At 52.8% G+C, this 19,343-nt stretch overlaps 1 protein-coding gene across 1 annotated transcript in view; it reads left to right on the top strand.

Moving 5' to 3' along the window:
* The window catches only part of LOC133353186 (rho-associated protein kinase 2-like), a 64,913-nt gene that overhangs the window by 3,028 nt on the left and 42,542 nt on the right, over positions 1 to 19,343 (top strand). The window contains exon 2 of the mRNA XM_061569227.1: positions 17,525 to 17,606. Within this exon, the coding sequence (XP_061425211.1) occupies positions 17,525 to 17,606 (82 nt within the window). The remainder of the gene's footprint in view (positions 1 to 17,524; positions 17,607 to 19,343) is intronic.

Genomic DNA, 19,343 nt, shown 5'->3' with positions numbered 1-19,343 from the left:
GGAGTGAGGCTGCAGCTGCTGCTGTGATCCCCAGTGGCGATGTTTGCACACCGACCTTGGCATCTCATTTGAGGATGAAGTTGGCGGACCACTACCTGCAATGGCCACTGCGGTGCGTGGGGTCGGCCTTCATCCGGCAGTGGATTGACCAAAGAGCATGTTCATAACTCGAAGAAGGACCAGGATAGCTTCTTATACCGCAAGACACTGATTTTATTCGTGGGCTCTGCAATACAAATGAATTTGCAAACGTTGATTTGTAATACGTATTGCCATCCCTACAACCACCGTTGTAATTAGCTTGTGGTCATTTTACGTATATGCTGGGCCCCACCAGAGGAATGTGGAATTTCCACCACGGGCTCAGGGACTACGCCCATCGGGCGTGTGAGCACGGAGACACTGTTGACTGACACACGTGAAAGTAACCAAAACAACGACGCTTGATTCATGCAGCGGTGTCGTGATGTAAACAGCCATTATTAAATCCAGCGGTGTGGTTCGGAGTAAGTGGAGTTGAAGTGACCAGTTCACGTGGAATGCGCCCTATCTCATCAGATCTCAGAATTTAAGCAATGCGGAGCGTGGACAGTGCCTCGAAGGGTGACCGCAGTGCGTAACAAGTGCTATAGGCTCTGGGGATGCCTGGTGGATAGAGGGCAGGGCCGAACAAAAATCCATTGTTATACTGTACTTCTATAGCCCCACGCCACATCTGTGCTCTCCACCAACCTGCGCAGACGAGGGTGGTGAAGTATGGTCGACGGAAACCCCATGATCTGCACGGTGTGGAGAGGCCACTCATCCATCAGTGGGTTGACATGTACAGTACAGGCAGTATTTAAACACCTTGGTTCACATGATCAGGGGAAAAATGCGTCCTCTGTTTATCCGGGGAATATTTACTTGTGGAGTGTCAAGACTGCTATTCAAGAGGAGCCATGCTCTTTGGAATGTTTGGCCAGATCCGTTAATGAGTGTTTTAACGGAACACGTGGAGCAGTGAACATACGCATGCTAAGAGACCCCATCCGCCACGGAGATGGAGCGATGAAATCGGATTGTGGGCATGCGCTCGGTGACATCGCAGGGCCGTGAGACAGAATCAGAATCAGAAAGGGTTTTATTCACCATGGAAGTTTGCACAGACAAGGAATTTACTTGGGCCGGAAGGTGCATACAATATAACCATTAGGAATCTTAAATAAGTGGTTTACAAGTCTAACTATACTAAAGGTACAAGTCTAACTAATACTAAGGAGCTAAAGTATGTAAAAATTGAATAAAATAAAATCTAAAATCTACAATAGCTATAAGATACAATATAAAATTACAAAAATGCAAATAGGGTAACATAGTGCAAATATGGTAGGGTGTCATTGTGCAGATATTGTGTTAAAGTCAGTTTGAGCGTTAAATGGCTTTGGGGAGGCCTTCATCCAGCAGTGGAGTGTTGTTATTGGCTTGTGACGACGACGACGATGATGATAATGGATGGGTGTGACTGGTCATCTGCACATAATGTTTAAAACCGAGATGGCACATTGAGTGCAGATGGTGGGAAATGAGTAGTGGACTTAAGAGTTAAATTCTAGATTTGAAGCTTTCGTGACTGCAAGGATTCATACTCTTATTTTTTTCGGTAAAGTTACGTAGTTAAAAAAATGAAATAAAAAATAATTTATTATTTTATTTTATTAATTTTAATTTCATTTTTTTTACTTCAGAGTTAAACTCCGTCGCAACGTATTTGAAGCATCCTCGCTGTGCTTTCATCTTTCCTCCTGCAAAACGTTCCTGTGCACGAGTTGCCTAATTTTTCAACATTTTACCAGCTAAGGCCCCACCACTGAGCTGCGTAGTTCTTTTTCGGAAGCGTCTTGGCCACAAATGATAGCTCAACGAACATGGCTTATCACGTGGACATTTATTAGCAGCCAAACATTCTCAACTGACGTGAGATGTTCACTCTCGTTGTGATTCATTGCCCTCTTGTTTAAGTCTTTTGTGTGGGTGCTAAATGGCCACCATTCCTGTCGTCCAGAGACTTTAAGGATTAAGTAATGTAATATATTGCTGTTTATGTTACTCAGGAAGAGCCTCACTGAGTCTCAAGACTCTCTTTTTAAAGGGGGTCCTGCTGCTTTGGGACGTTTGGCCAATTCCGTGATTGAGAGTTTCTCTTCGCGTTGGGAGGAAACGGCAGAGCCTGAGGAAAATCCACCACGCATACTCGGGTGGGGAGGTGACGCTCAATACTCCGCACAGATAGATTCAGTTAACAGACCGACCCAATACATTCGTTATGTGTTTGCCCACTGGACATGAGTGATGATATCGGTTCATGCGCAGGAGTGAGACGGATTGTAGCACCGTGCAGCAGTGGATAGACAATGGCCGATTAAAATGTGAATTGAAGGCCACTGCCTTACCTGGCCACCTTGCAGCCCGTTGCCTCACTCCTATTGCACCTGGAATGCACTGGCGGTCACCCCAGGCTCAAACCAGCTCAGCTTCCGACTTCAAACGAGGTCGGGAGCATTCCTAGTTCATTTGGTAACTGTATCAAAAATGTACTTTACATAAAATAATGAAATAAAAAGCCTACATCAGTTGGCCTTTGTAGCTAGAATTGGTCCTGGTTTCCATTGTGTGAGATAATGGACCTCGCCGATCAGATAAAAGCGTGGTGGCTTGTCGTCCGTGATGATCCATTCGTGCATATGTTTGCAAGTCTAATGCTACATTTGAACAGAGGGGCCCCGTGACAATTCTAACCATCAGCGATCCTACGATCTGTCACAAGTCAGCGCCGTCCTCATGGTGAAGAGACCTTGTCATGGGGATGGGCGCTGCGGTGGCGAGATGTTAACTGCCTCGCCCGGTATACAGCAGGTCGAGGGTTCGATCCTGACCCTTGACGCCTGCTGCTGTATATTTGGAGTTTTCATGTCTCTCTCCCTGTGGACTCGTGGATTTTTCACCCGGGTCCTCCGGTTTTCCCCTCCACGTTTAGAATAGACGTGCGTTTAGAGGACTTGCCTGCTATAAGTTACCACGTGATAAGCCATTTCGTTGAGCTATCATTTGTGGTTAGGTCACTTCTGAAAAAGAGCTATGTAGCTCAGTGTGGACCTTTACTGGTAAAATAAAATAAAAACTTAGATACAAAAATGTTCAACCCAGTTGTGGGTTCCCTGCACTCACAAATCTCATGGAACTGAAACACCGTTGTTTTGGTTTTGCTTTCAATAAGTCACGCTGGAGAGCGTTTAAACAAATTCTGCTGGGTAACGTAACGCCTCGAAGGCCCATGGGCCGTCATCATCCATGACTTGGCGACTCGCCCGCGAATTTTTATTTCATTCCAATAACTAATCGCCGCAATGACCCCAGAGCATCAAATCAATCCAAGCGGGGTGCTCACACAGGCCTGGCTCTGAGTGAATCCCACATGTATGCATGGGAAGTCACGGCCGTGCGAAAGCAATAGGCGCGTTCCGCCGGGCCGCACTGGACAAGAGTAGGAAACGAAACAAAATCGCGCAGCGATTATCCGCGTCGCTCGCCAAACAGGCCCCGCGTCGAGCGGGAAGTGCGTGCCACCAGGGTCGGTGTTTGTGGCCGGGCAGGAAGCCACCCTCTAGCGATTGGCAATCCCAGGCGTGATGTGTTGCGCGCGCTGCTGATGGTCCTGCTGCGGCTTCTCCTGCTGTGGCTGCTCCTGCTGCTGCTCCTGCTGCTGCTGCTGCTCCTGCTCCTGCTGCTGCTCCTGCTGCGGCTGCTCATGTTGCTGCTGCTACTGCTGCTTTTCCTGATAATACTGCTGTTGCTGCTGCTACTCCTACTGACACTGCTGCTACCGTTCCTGTTATACCAGTTTTCTCTCGGATAACTTCAGTGTCCTTTAAATAGTACTGTAATAATTACTTGATTCAAATTATGTTTAATGTATATATGTTGAACTTCCTCCGCACCGTATGTAGCCAACCGCGCTGATCGGTGGTGCGGGGGAAGGTCAACAAACTAAACACAAAAAGCAGTTCTAAAGAAAGTACTTTTCAATCCAGATTTAAAAGTGCATAGCTACAGTGGCTTGCACTCATCATCAGTAGCCGTGATCTGTCCGCTGCTGAATGAAGTCTTCCAAAAATTGTTAGCCATGTCTCGCTTGCAAACCAACTTGAGTTTGTTGCTTCTCTGCGATGGACCTCCTCTGGGCGCGTGTTCCCTCCTTGGCCTGTGACTCCTTCGTGAGTCACCACGACCACCGACCATCATCCCTTGCGAGCTACGTGGCCTGTCCACTCTCCTTAACAGTTTGAGTGAAGTTTCCCAACTTGCACCTGTTTTCTAATCCACGTGTTCCTCCGTAATTCCAAGCACGCATCTCTGCGGGCACTCCGCACGCACCGCGCGGGCGAAAGACATTCGATTCTTGCAATTGACTAGTGACAAATCGACCCGTGCGTACAATCTGCTGGGCAGTACGTGAGTGGGCGATGGAAGAGAAATCTTCCCTGAACTTTGCATTCGACCCGGCGCTGGTTGTGCGCGTGGCAAACACCGTGGAGGCGAGGGTTGGTGGATCGCACAGATTCGTGAAACGCATCAAGGTCACCGTCTCCCTGGGCTTGCCAGGCCGTTCGAGTTTCACATTTATTTTGTTTAACAAGGTGATGAACCGTGGGACCAGGATGAGTTTCATTTGCAAGAGCCACTGGGCCGATTTGTCTTGTCGGCTGGGGGCGATGATTGCTGCTGTGCATGTAGAATCCCAATTGAGTCATTTGCGATGTCATTTTTGAATTGAGCAAATTTCAACCCCATTCATTATTATTATGATTGTTGCCGATGTTGAATGTGAGGCCGTTCGAGCCACTTGGGGACGGTTATTAGTTTTTATAACGGCCACGTGTTGTACCGTAGTGATGATCTAGAGGTGTAGTACAGCATTTAAGGCTTGGAATTGCAATTAGTAAAAATATATCTACGGTCAATAAAGCATAGTCTCCCAACTTGATTAAAAGGTTATTGATTCATGTGCGTCATGGTTAAACTATTAAACCATAAATACTATTTTTTATTTTAACAGGTCATGCCTACTGAGCTATAGTACAGCTCTTTTTCAGAAGCGACCTGGTCGCAAATGATAGCCCAATGAAGTGGCTTATCACGTCGAAATTTATAGCAGCCAAAAACGCGTAATGTTGATTCGAAATGTGGAGGGAAAAACCGGAGGACCTGGAAAAAATCCACTCGACCACTTGAGAGAACACGCACACTCCAAATATACAGCGGGCCTCAGGGTCGGGATCGAACCCACGACATCCTGTATAGCAGGCGAGGAAGTTAACATCTCGCCACCCATGGCGAACTAAACCCATTGAGACGCATGGCGTGGCAGTGCCTGTCTCGCGAGGGGCGATCTTCGATCCCATCGCCCGGTGGTGTTGCTGCAGGGAGGAGTGGGAATTGCATTGCTCCTTGCGAAACTCTACTTGGCAGAACGGACGGAGGTTCAGGCCTCACGCTATAAAAATAATCGCACTGATTGTGCCAGATGTCCGCGGCTTGAAGTGAACGCGCTATTCCGTCACGGGCAGGCCGGAGCCCCCCCCCCCCCGCAGCTCAAAATACAAACTGGAGCTGCACGAGTGCTGCTTGGTGATGCCTTCATCCAGCAGATACATTGACATCGTCATCATTGTCGTCGTGAGCCATGCTTAATCCACTGCTGAATTAAAGTGTCCCCAAGACACTGCCACCTCTCGCGATCCTGCGATGCAATAATCAACTTGGCCGGTGAGCATGCCGACGCTGGGCCAACGCTGGGCCAACGCTGGGCCAACACTGGGACAATGCTGGGCCAACGCTGGGCCAACGCTGGGCCAACGCTGGGCCAACGCTGGGCCAACGCTGGGCCAACGCTAGGCCAATGCTGGGCCAACGCTGGGCCAACGCTGGGCCAACGCTGGGCCAACGCTGGCACGTGGTTGTACCGACCTTGGCCCAACCACGTTCCACGCTCGCCAGGCGGCACCCGCTGATTTCATCGCTCCATCTCTCCCCCACCCCCCTGACGGACACGTTGCATCCCAAAGGCCGGATCGACATAAAAGGGCCACGATAAAATTCACAAACGTGTTGAGAGCTGCCGTATGCTGCCAGCCAGCCGAGGGGGCACGGTCAGAAACGACCGCAGTCAATTAACATAGCGCACCCACCGACGTGTAAACAAGCGCGCAGCCACAACGGAGATGGGCCGTTGAGAGCCAGGATTCAAACTCGGAGAGAGAAAATAAACAATCGCACTGTACGAGCAGCGCGGGCGGGATGAGAGCAGTGGTGCTTCCCCCCTCCAACCCCCCCCTCTTGCAGATCGTCATCTTGTTACGCTCAGCCGCCTGTCGTCGAACGGAACGGCGGCTGACTGACGGACCGAAATGGCGAGCGGAGTGGCTCTTGTGCGGCGGAGTTGCACGCGACCGATTCCGCTTGTGCGTGGTCGTCCTCTGCAACTAGTTGCTCGTAGTAGAGACAACAGTAAGCATGGAACGTTAAGCATTGGCCCATAAGTTGGAGGATGACTGCCTCCAACTGGCCAGTAGCACTCTTCACGATAATACAGGTTTTTGTTGGGTTAGATCGCGTAAATATATAAATGTGTCGTTGAACCCGTCACCACCCGACACAGCCAAATAGTAAGGGTTATCACGTAAACAGAACGTGGCCAATTCATTACTAGTCCAGCACACCGGTGTGTTGGAGAGCAAAGCCACGACGTTTACAATCTGAAGTACGACGTTTCGCCAGTAATTACAACTAGCTTCATCAGGCGACAGCTAGATTTTGTGGAGAAATCCTCCTGTTTCGTTTCCTAAATAGGCGGGTAGATGTGATGACGTCACTTGTGAGCCCTTCTTGAGCGAAGTTGTTGGGGGGGTGGCGATCAGTGAATGAATATAAATGGAAAAAAGGGAATCCATTGCCGGTTGGGTTCCTTCACGAGCCTCCTCCATCGAGGTCCGATCTTGACGCCGCTGGTACCAGTCTTTGGCAAGTCCACTCAACTCCACATTCTCCTGCACCGCATCGGCCCATCTCTCTCTATAGCTCACGCCATCTGTGCCACCAAACGCAAGCTGCTTGGGCATGCGGTGGCGAGGCATGCGAGCTACGTGACTCAGTCAACGCAGGCCTCGCCTGTCGGAGGAGCAACACACATTTACCCACATACGCACACTCATTCGCACAGTGATTGACATGTACATATTGTCTCACACATACACACTTACACTTATACACATAAGCAGTGCTGCTAGTCAGTACACGCAGAGCCTGTTTAGAGTATCGCACGTGCAGCGCAGCATTTCTCTTCATGAACTCAATAGCAATTACGTCGCAAGGCAAATATTGAGAAAGTCAGGATTGAGAGATGAGTTTGTGAGTTTGCGAGCGAGCGTGTTGCCCTCACTCCACTTTGACAAAGGTGTAGAGGTTAACGGACGGCGATGATAACGACGTTCGTTGTTGTGCCACTGACCCTCCACCACCCGACGAAGAGGTTGCCGCGTCAACGTGCGAAGATGCTGCGGCAGTGTTTGCAATAAGTGTCGGCGGATCGATCGCCCTGTGACCGCTCAAGCTGCAGCTCATCGACGGCGGCAGTGGAACTTCGTGAATATTCAGTGGTTCCCCCCCCACTTTGCTCTCTTCACGTTCAACACAATGGCTGCCTGTGAGACCCCTCGAGCTGTTTATGACAATGGAGTGATTACACTATGGGGACCTCATTTGCCAGTAAAAATATGATAATTGGTTCTTTACCCTTCTATTGGTGCGCCTTTTGGCGTCATCTGGTCCAACCCATATGAGACTAGGCTCGAAGGAAAGCTGTCTCGGGTGTGGACCAATCAACTTCAAGGACAGTGCACATTATCAGAGTTATGTCTTTTGTTTGTATTTAATGACTGCAGGTATTGCGGTCTATGCAAACATGACTCCTTGCAAAAAGATGTCAGTTTTGTTGCCAGATAGAAGGGTAAAGAACCAATTATCAATGGAGTGATTGTTTAGAATTGCGCCCCGTGCAGAAGAGCACTCTCATTGAAGTGGGACCCTCTGCGACACTCCTCCTGCGGCGCGCTGGAGGGGAAGGTGCCCCCCTACAACTCCAGCGGTTCACAGTCCAGCATCTCTCGTAGCACCCACTTATGCCCCCCCCCCCGTTGCCCCGTTCCGTTTCCCCCCAAAAAAGTGCACGCAGAAGCGTGGGGAGGGAGGGAGGGGTGCGTGGTGCCTGTTTTCGAGTGGACATCTGTGAGAAAAGAGCTTTATAGCTCGCCTGGTTCCTCCAATATAAATGAACATTCTGATTTGATTCTGGAATTGCATTGAGGTGGAAGAGGAGCGCGCGGACGAGAGCGCACGCACGCACGCGGCGCGATGACAGAATGTGGACCCTGGTATGGAAAGCAGCGCAGAAAGCACGCAACTCGCGCGTCGCCACCACCGCGCCGGAAGAGAGGTGCACGCTCGTCGACGGGGCAGGACGCGTCACGGCCCGCGGCCAGAGGAGGCGACGTCGCCGAGGGCACGTCGGCTGTGGAGATGGAGCAGCGGGATCGTCTCGTGTGTCCCGCATGCCACCGCAATGTCGTGAGGGATGGCGATGGATTTTGGGAGGCCATTCGTCCTGGGGTGGGATAGGTCGCGTCTGATGGTGATGAAGGATGCCCCAGTCCGTATTTTGGTAAATGTGTCCGGATTGTTTGATGGCAGGAGCCCACCTCCTCCTCCTCCTCCCTCTCCACCATCCCTGCCCTCCCCGCCACCCACCCCCTATCACCTCCTCCATCACGACAATGCCGGACCACCCACGCTGGCCTCACAACATTGTTGCATAATTCGGGTGGACTTTCCACGTTACACATCAGATCTGCTGTGGCACCCTTACATTTCTGTCCATGCGGTCCCCTTTTTGAAAGGGCGTCCCCCTGCACCCGGCTTGTACGGGACGCTGCCTGCGTTTGGTTATGGGCGTCGCTGACGGATCTGCACCGGTGATGGAATGCTGGCAACCGGTGCCGCGTTGGCACAAGGCCTTTGTCTTGAATTGTCATCTTAATAAAGGGGGGGGGGGGGGGGTGGCATTCCCTCCGAGGCTCGAAGCTCCTCTCCGCTGTCGCCAACCCGACAAGCGGCACGATGTGTGGGAGGCCCTCATCCAGCAGTGGATTGACAAAAGAGCTGTGCATGTGCTCAGACTTTTGTCTGTTGCTGACCCCGTGACCCCGTGACCCCGTGACCCGTCGCTGCGATCCATGAGGGAGAGAGTCCGGCTCTCCCTCGTGTTTTCGGGCCGTGCGGCACGATGTCCGACGTTTCGCTCTGACATGCCGGGAGCCTCTTCAGGAACTGCGTAGAGCAGCTGAGTTTGTGTCCAATTTAGTCCCTGCGGCGGCAGCCCCCAGCACGTCGAGACAGAATGCCGAGGTGGTAGCGGGCACGCCTGTAGTCCAGCACTTTGGATGTGGGGGTTGATGGATCACACTCGTGTTGTGAATCTCCCTTCCCGTGGTCATCGAGGTGCCATACCCTGGTTCGCCGGCAGAAAGCAACACAGCAAATGTTGGACCTCGAAAGTGTTCCGTCTCTATGGGATAGAGCGTTGCCCCCTCGCACACACCCGTGGGTTTTCTCCGCTCCCTCCGATTTATTGCCACATGCAAACACTCATTAATTTAGTTAATCCTCTTCATCCCCTATATGGGACATAAAGGCCGCAATGAGTTTCCCTCCACCTCTTCCTGTCCTTAGCAACATGTTGAGCCTCGCCCCAAGAGAGGTCGATCGCTGCCACCAGCTCGTCCTTCACGGTCTCGCGCCACGTTGTTCTCGGCTCTCCCGGGTCTCCTTTTGCCCGGCGGTGTCCATCTGTGGGCAATTTTTGGAATATGTCCCTGGTCCATTGTGAGAACGTGTCCGAGCCATCCGAGTCGCCGTCTCATTCATGACTTGGCTGAAAAGGACTTAATATATAGAGGACCACAGAGCTTGGACATTTGTTGTTGCCAGCTCACCGCCTGGCTGCTGCTGACTTCCCGCTCCTCTGCGGTGCCTCCTCGCGCCTCCCAGTTGTCCTCTCTCTCTGTGTCTCTCTTGACGAGAGCGACGAGCGAATACCGTGCGGCGGCGGCGGTGGCGGCGCAGCGAGTCGAAATCATTGTTACATCGGAGAGCTACACGGGTCAACCGCGAAAAGTTTGCCGTCGTGCAAACCGCTCCGATGCGCTCTCGGGGTCACGCGGCGGTGGCGTCTTGCGACGCGGTCACGGCCACGCGCTCTTCCACTCTGAGTCGTTGTGTCGCTGTAGCCGCTTGGTTCGGGGATTCAAGTGGGGCCAAGTTTGCGATGGCTCCAGACGCGGCCTTGCTTGGCAAGCGTGGCCCGGTGCAGCCCCTGCCAGTGGCCTTGGAGCGGAGTCTGTAGAATCGAGGTGTGTGTGCGTGTGTACGTGTGTGTAGCGGTTAGGGCACTGCGCTACGAACCTGGCGACCCGAGTTCGATTCCCTCTCACGGCCAACACCGGTGGCGATTATCTGAACCGGTCCTATGCCTCCCCTAAGTCGACTCAGCCTCATATGAGTACCTGGTGCGATGTGTGAGCATTGCCACTCGGGAGACAAAGGCGGCTGGGCGTGGCGTTGGCCAGCCCACCCCCTCGTGTGCCGTGCCGGCCTTCATAGGTGCTCACTAACAGCACTTGCCCCTACAGTCTGTTAAGGCTATACGGGGGATCTTTGTATGCACGTTGTACATGTGTAAGTCTGTTGAACTTCTTTCGTACCGTACTGTAGGACAAACGACACGTCGATACACCGAGAGTAAAAACGCCCATTCCTAATGCTCGCAAAAGCAACAATATGGGCGTTAAATTGTGTCCAATGACAAATGAATGTTACACGGCCCAGCCATAGTGCGTTCGTTTCTTGCAGCTTGTCGCGGTGATTTTCGTGGTTCGAATTGGACAGGCAGCCTTGGCTAATGCTGCCGGGTGTATTAACCGCAAAATACGCAGCCTTTTCGCAGCGAGCGTTTGAAGATTCTAGGAGGAGTTGCCCATTGTGTTGCTGGCGCCACAGTCCCAGTTTGATAAATTTTTTAAGTTAACTCGCAAGCGGTGAGCACGCGGTTAAACAGCCCCCTTTCGCCCACAGGGGAAGGGTCGGTGGGGCAGCATGCAGCAGCAGGCGGAGCCATGGCAGAACCGCCCAACAGTTGCCGGTCTTGGCGCTGATTGGAAAAACAAAACACAACGTCCCGCACGTTCAGAGCACGGCTCTGAACTTAATTTGCTTCCTTTTTTTAGCTGCGGTATTTGGCATGTATATATTTTTTTAACAGCGTAGATATTTTTAAACTTTGCCATTAAAAGGCAGTTTATCACAAGATGTGGCTTTTAAATCGGCCTCAACTCCGCCTCTCCGCCAAAAATCTGCCAGGCTCGTTCCTCGCACACAAATTTGGTGTTGCAACGATCCCCGTGGTTTTCTTTTTGTCCTGGGCGAGGGGAGGGGGGTGGGCAGGCTGGGGTTTTTTTTCTTGGGACCGGCAGTGACCCCAAAAGGATCCGCGGTCCGCCAAGGCGAGCACCACGATTCCCGTCGTCTGCTGTCGGCACTTCTGCTGCTCCTCGTCGCCGATTCGGGCTGCCCCCTGCGTGCTGCGCTGAGGATGGGCAAGAGTTTGGAGTTTTTGTGGGAAAAAAATATTTAATTGCATTTCTTAATAAACAAAAATTGGGGGGCTCGTTCCCCCGCGCTGCCCACTTAATTATCGCGGTCACCACACCGCGAGCCCGTGGGTGGTCACGTGGGTGGTCACGTGGGTGGTTAACATGGGAGTTCTAGCCTCTTCTCGCCCACGATGGCAGCAGCGATGCGGTTCGGGAGCTCGATGCCGATGCCGAGGTCCGCTACTGCAGGCCACGAAGCGAGGGCGTCACGGGGAGACAGTTGGTGTGGTTGGAGACGGTGTCCTCGTGTTGATCGCCGCCCCCCTCCCCCACGCGTTGTGAACGCAGCCAACGCCGTCGAGTGGGCACAATGGAATCCTGCGCGACGATCACTTTGGTTGCTGGAGGAGGAGAAGAAGCTGCTGCCGGCGTGTGGTGCGAAACGTCGGGCATCGTGCCCGGCCGACGGCTCTCCCGGCGGTGGTCGCGTTCTCTCCCTGTCCTTCTGGAATGCTCTTCCTAGATTAGGAAGCTGCTGGGACCTATGCACTTTGAAATCATCTAGATCGAAAACGAATTTCTTTGGAACTGATTTTTGCGGTTAGTTTGTTTGTCCTTCACGCACACCTCCGATTAGCACGGTTGGCTTCTTACGGCGCGAAAGAAGTTCAACATGCACGCATACGTAGGCTCACGCAGAGACCCGTAGACTCGCGTAGACCCGTATGCCCGCACAGAGACCCGTAGACTCATGGTTGGCTACGTAGGCAGCGCTCGCTGCCTTTGAGGTGGGGGGAGTCGACCCGACGCGAACATTCTTCTGAAATGAAAACAGCAGAGAGCGAAGAAAAAAACACAAATTCCCCAAAACATTTTTCACAGCTCTCGGTTTGCTTTTTAAATTCCTTGTTTTTTGTCGCGTAAATCTCGCAGCGGCCGGTTTCGGGAATAGTTTAGCCCTCCGCATGCTATCGCGGCCAAGATATTTAATAATTCATTGCTGCTTCATCCCCAAACCCAAAATAGCTTTTCGGTGTCTTAAAAAAACAAACGGCGAGGCGCTTTTGGGTTCCCTGATAATCTTTTTGCAGCAGCAGAAGAAAAAAAAACCTGCAAAGGATTAAAACTGCTTCCTGTTGCTCCACCGGCTTACGGGGTGTCATGAAATATTTACCGAAGGGGAACTCTCAGTTCTTGCCAACGATTATCACCAGTACTTGAAAGGAAAAAAAAACGAAACCCAAAATTTCCACTACCCCCCCCCCACCCCCCCGCGTAACGTTCAGTCGAGTTCTACACCACGCGAGGGTCCCTACTGGACACCTGTGAAAAAGAGCTTCATAGCTTATCGGATTTCTCAGGGCTCGCTCATGAAAACGAGCTCTCACCCGGCTAAAAAAAATGAAAAATCGACTTGAAACTTGAACACACGGCTGGGAGTGCTGCCATCGATTCATCGACTGGAATCGATTCTCACACTCGTGACGCAAGACGCCGGCTCCTGTGTCGTGCGCGTTCGCCCCCTCGTATGCCGTGGGAGATTTCCCCTGCGTTTTCCCGTTGTCTTCCCCGTGAAGATAAACGTCAATGGAATTCGCCCAGCATCACCAATGGAGCAGCACGCTCCCGATAAAGGAATCTCTGAAGTCTCCGAGTAGTGGCTTTCATGGATGATTGACTAGAGGCGCTGTCCTTCGTACGATTAGCACGGCTGGCTACGTACGCTGCAAAAGAAGTTCAGCACGCGTACATGCGTTCCAGGACTTGTGTATGAATGTCTGACTCTTCCGTCGGGTACGTGGGCCGCGTGACCGACCAGTCGACGTGTGGAAGGTGTTTTCTGGTTCAAAGACTGCATCCTCGTTTCTGTTGCCGATCGCGCCATCGCGCGTGGTCACTTGACTCTAGGAATTTGCTGTCCGTGTAGGGTCGGTGAGGTCTTGCAGTCGTTTTAGTGAAATTTTCTGTCCCGCTCCGCAATGTTTATCGCGATTGCGCCGTCAGCGGTCGCGTGGGCACGAGACGAAGAATCCTTTTGGAAATGTCGCGACCCTTCGTGTTCGGAGAGCAACCCATAGACGAGGGTATCGCAGACCTACCTCTGAGGTCTCTTCCAGCGACCTTTGGTCCACAGAGTCAAGGGCGGCACTCTGCCAAGTGCCCTGCTTCAAAGAGCAATGTTCGTCGCGCGACCGTCAAACTTTTATTTTTAAAGCTCCGAGCTGGTATTTGGCTGAATTAAGTGCAGAGCTAATTTTTTTTTTAACATTCGTTGGTGACCTGAATTTAAACCCAGGATCTCACCGCAGCATGATGACCTCTGAGCCGTCCAGCCACTCCCGCCTCTTTGTAAGGCTATGGTTGTCTTTGTAAGGCCATTGGGTCTCTTTGTAAGGATGTGGGTCTCTGTGTGAGTCTGTGGGTCTCTACATGAGCCTGTGTCTTTCTGTGAGTATGTGGGTCTCTGTGAGTCTGTGGGTCTCTCTGAGCCTGTGGCTCTCTGTGTGAGCCTGTGGGTCTGCGCTCTGTGTTCGCTGTGCTTATTTAAACAAAATTTCTCGCCTGTTCATGAAAGTCTTCCCCGTCCGTTTGACTCAACATCGACTTGTACAGAAGAGGAATGCTTTGTTTGGAATCATCACGCGGTGAATGTACAGTCCCACTGCTGGATGGAGGCCTCCCCACGTCCGATTTGTCACAGGGGGTTGTTTGACCATACTTCACCACGCTGGTCAGTGGGGATTGGTGAAGGGGGTGGGGGAGGCATAGCACCGGTTCAGGTGCTGGGTCCGGAACACAGTTATTGCAACAACAACAATATTCTCTTCTTGGTTCTTTCGGTAAAGTCACGTAGAAGGGAAATAATAAAATAAAACATAATAAAAGAAATGTTTTATTTTTATTATTTTCCTTCTACGTGACTTTACCGAAAGAACCAAGAAGATGAATCCCTGCAGCCACGAAAGCTTTAAATCGAAATTTAACAACAACAACAATAATGAAAGAACGAACGAACGATGCCGTCGCTTGCTTCGCCACCGTCTGAGACCCCCCCCTCGCTCCCCCAGCCCCGGCTCGTGTCCCCAACGCCCCTCGACCATCAACGCCAAACATGGAGCTGCCTCTGGGCTTTTGGTCGGCGGGACTCGGTTTCTGACGTCAGTCACTGGGGCGGGGGGGGGGTGAAAGGAGTGGGGGGGGGGGAAGGAGTGGGGGGGGGAAAGGAGTGGGGGGGGGGAAGGAGTGGGGGTGTTGGAAGGAGTTGGGGGGGGGGTGAAGGGAGTGGGGGGGGGGGTTGGAAGGAGTGGGGGGAAGGGAGTGGGGGGGGCCTTGTGGTTGAGCTTCTCTCGTTGGGGCCGGGCCACTGGACCTGTGGGTAGAGATGGGATGGGGAGGGTCAGAGGCGAGAGGGGGAGGGAAGAGGAAAGGATAGAGGAGGAGGAGAGGGGAGTTGTGTATGTGTTTGTTTGTATGTATGTTTGTCTGTGTGTCTGTCTGTATATGTGTGTCTATCTGTTTGTCTGCATGTCTGTGTGTGTGTGTTTGTGGGGAGCGGTGGTGTAGCGGTTAGCGCGCTGCGCTACGAACTTGGCGACCCGGGTTCGATTCCCGCTCACGGCCAACACCAGTGACGATTATCTGAACTGATCCTGGGCCTTCCCTAGGTCGACTCAGCCTCAAATGAGTACCTGGTGTGATGTGTAAACATCGCCACTGGGGAGACAAAGGCGGCCGGGCGTGGTGATGTCCACCCACCCCCTCGTGTGCCATGCTGGCCTTCATAGGTGCTCGCTAGCAGCACTTGCCCCTACAGTCTGTTAAGGCTATATGGGGGATCTTTGATCTTTGTATGTTTGTTTGTGCAAGAATGAGCACTTGGCTAGCAATAAGTAGACTACAAGTCCATATGTCTTGCCGTCATTGTATTCATCATCGGCATTGATTAAACCAACACTGACTTCATTGCCAGTATTTTAGTATCATTGTTATTCCCTTAATTTTTATTGGTAATATCTGGTTATCATCGTAAGCCCCACTTTTGTTATCATCATCATCATCGAGCTTCCGGGATGCAATTTCCGAATTGTTAAAATCTCCAACTTTTGGGATCTTTCCACCCACAACCCCCCACTCGGCAGTTTGCGGGACACGTTCCCTCTCTCCTCCACCACCCCGCGTGCTATCGGGGGCGCGCTGCCCCCCTTCCCCGGGCCAGAGGTTCGCTTTCGTAACGGACCCCAGGAATTCTCATCCGCTTGTGCCACTCCATCTCCCCAGCGGCTGAACGAGACGCCCACCCGGCCCACCCGCCCGCCAGCGTTCAAGCGTCGCCCGCGTTCTGTGTTTTCGGGGCGCCCGTGTTTATCTGCCTTGCTCAGCGCTCGCCCGCGCGCCTCTCCCTTGGCCAAGAGGAAGCGATGACGCGGCGGCTCGCGCATCCTGCCCCCCTCGCCTCCAGGATGCGCCGTTACAGGAGCGCGCCTTCACTGGCCGCTTACTTTATTGACCAAACGCTCGCACTCGGCACTGTACGTGTGTGTCGAGCTTCTTCCGCACCGCAAGTAAACAACCGTGCTCAACACAAAAAGCCGTTTTGAAGAAATGGCTTTTGAAATCTAGATTTAAAAGTGCATAGCTCCAGTGGTTTCCTAATATCGGAAGGAAGTGCGTTCCAGACGGCGACAGAAGCACAACACGAAGTTCTTTACCGCCGCGGGGCCGGCGTTCATTCTGCCCGTGGGAAATGAGCGTCCAGAAATATTTGCCGGCTCTCTCTGAGCCGAGAGTTACGCGTTGATGCGTGGCGTCGGCAGCTCGGAGGAGTTTCTGCCTCCCACGTGCTTCCATTCCGCCGCGCCTCTTCTCTGGGTCACATCGGAATCTCCGTAATTGTGACTGGAGAAATCCGATGAGCTATGAAGCTCTTTTTCAGAGATGTGCGGTTGGGGCAGGTCAGACCGTTACAACAACAAACAGTACGCAAACACGAGTCGCTTAAAAATATACCAATTAAACTATTTTTAAAAATCTTTGCAGGTAAAGGCCCCCCCACTGAGGTTATGAACTTATTTTCCAGAAGCGACCTGGCAACAAATGATGCCCTTGCATGGAGATCCACACACTTGCGTACTCTTACATGGTCCACAGACTTGCGTACAGACCCACAGAGTTGTGTACTCCTACACGATCCATTTCCACGCGATGCCGCGCAGAGGGCAGAGTGCGCAAAGAAGCGTCGGAGAGACGCACACTTGGAATGTACACCGGGAGACACGAAGAGGAGCACTGAGGAGAGTGAGTGGACATAGACAGGGACTCGTCACAAGAAGAGTGAGTGGGCATTGACAGGGACTCGTCACAAGAAGAGTGAGTGGGCATTGACAGGGACTCGTCACAAGAAGAGTGAGTGGGCATTGACAGGGACTCGTCACAAGGAGAGTGAGTGGGCATTGACAGGGACTCGTCACAAGAAGAATGAGTGGGCATTAACAGGAACTCGTCACAAGAACGATCTCATGGCCAGAGACCAAGTCCCGGGCCTTAGTGGCATCACGAGGGCGAAACTACGGCCTGGATCACGCTCGCCGCGGAGACGGAACCGCGAAAAACCGGCTCCGTGAGCGGGCGCTGGGCGGATGCTCTTGTCGTGAGACCGTGAGGGGTGGTGCCAGCTTGGGGAAGCCTTCGTCCAGGAGTGGACAGATCACGTCTGTTCGTGGTGAATAATTGTGATTAGTTTTTAATGACGATTAACAGTGATACGTTTCCTGTCTCTCCCTCAGGACGGCTTTGAGGCCTTGGTGCAGGACCTGGACTTCCCGGCGTTGCGCAAGAACAAGAACATCGAAAGCTTCCTCAACAGATGTAAGTCTCGGGATGCCGGCGCTCCAGAGCTTGACCGCTCACGGCTTGGGAAGGCCTTCATCCAGCAGCGGATTGACCGTGGCTGATTCTGATGGTTGATAACCAACAGACCCTGTGCTCGTTGTTGTCGGTGCTGGCTCGTTGCCTCCGACGTTGCCGTCACGAACCCACCGAGCCCCCTACATCCCACGTGACATTTTCTAGAATGAGTCCGGGTGGCGGTGGCTACGCTGCTGCTGCTGCACGTGGCTGCCCGTAATCCAGCACCGTGGAGACAGCGGCGAGGGTTGGTGGACCACATACGGATGTTGCGAAACTCCCTTCCCGTGGGCGTCGAGGAGGAAGCCCGTACCCTGGCTCGCCGGTAGAAGACAGTACAGCAAATGTGGACTCGTGTCATCCGTGTCTTCTGCGTGGGATAGCTTTGGCCCCCTCGCACGTGTGAGTTTTCTCTGGTTTCCTCCCGCATGTAGTAATCGCTCACGAATTGGCTGGTAACACCTTGATGTATAGAGGACGGCAGAGCTTGGCTCCTCGGAGCTGGGAGTCGTTCTCTTCCTGCGCGGGCGAGTACTGCCAGGGCAGGCGGGGGAGTACCACGGGGAGGGGGCGGGCGGGCTGGCGGCCGAGTACCACGGGGGGGGGGGGGGGCGTGCAAATGAGTACCGCCAGGGCAGGCGTGCGAGTATCGTGCAGTGGCGCCGTGTTACAAGCTGACGTCGCGTGCGCAGCGTCAGCAGTAAAACTCAACGACACTTCCCGTCGCCGCGTCGTCGTTACGACGACGACGCGGCGACGGCTACCACCGCCCCCCCGCTCCCCCCCCCCCCCCCCCAAGGCAACATTTCCTTATACACCGACGCATCCAGGCTGACGCGCGTCACGTGTTTATTGACGCGCTTGGAATATTTAATGATAACCCATGCGAGTAAATAAATGATTAATAAATTGTTGAATTGACAGCCCCCTTTTGCCGTTCCGCCGTTGGACGAAGGGCTCCCCCACGCGGCAGCGCGCCCCGTTCGGTTGTAAGGGTCGTTGGGCCACATCTCGTCGCTGGCCTTCATCCAGCAGTGGATGGGCCATGGCTCAGTCCGGCGTTGAACCCAGTCCCTCGCGAGGTTACGCTGAAAGTCCTCCGCTGGCCGTTGTCCACCCTGGCCAACGTGCGATGACTGCTGCCGCAGTACCGTGCCTGGGATATGACCGCATGCGTGCAGCCCTTTTTACAATCTACTGCTGGATGAGGGCCTCGCCGCGCCGCGTGGGGTTGTGAGGGGGCTATTTGACCGTACTTCACCACGTTCGTCCGTGCCGGTTTGGTGAAAGGCAGGGAGCATCGTTGCTGGAGCGTAGAAATGCAGTACAACAATGGACGTTGCGGGACTGCCCTCTGGTGACAACGTAGCCTGCAACACGCCGCTTTTTAAGCCTGGTGGTGCCACAAATCCAAGCGCTATCCAGGCTCAACCCAGCTTAGCTTCCGAGATCCGATGATTTCGGGCGCATTACGGGTAATGTGATCACATGTGCACGTAGAATACTTGAATTGCGTGTGTGCGTGTGCCGCTGCGAATTCGACAATGCGATCGTCTGCCTGGGCCGACTTTAGTTCGCTTAGATTCATGTCTGTGCAGTAGCCTTGGTAGCTCATGCGGACGCGGTGGTTTCCCCTCCGGTTTATAATCGCAAAATGTTGGTGTACCCTTCATTGTTATTCTTCTTCTTATTATTATT

This window comes from Lethenteron reissneri, chromosome 43 (genome assembly GCF_015708825.2).
Source record: "Lethenteron reissneri isolate LAM-NWPU_2019-01 chromosome 43, ASM1570882v1, whole genome shotgun sequence".
NCBI classification, from domain to species: Eukaryota; Metazoa; Chordata; class Hyperoartia; order Petromyzontiformes; family Petromyzontidae; genus Lethenteron; species Lethenteron reissneri.
The sequence above is the reverse complement of the archived record's forward strand: the minus strand, read 5'-3'. Positions and strand labels throughout refer to the sequence as shown.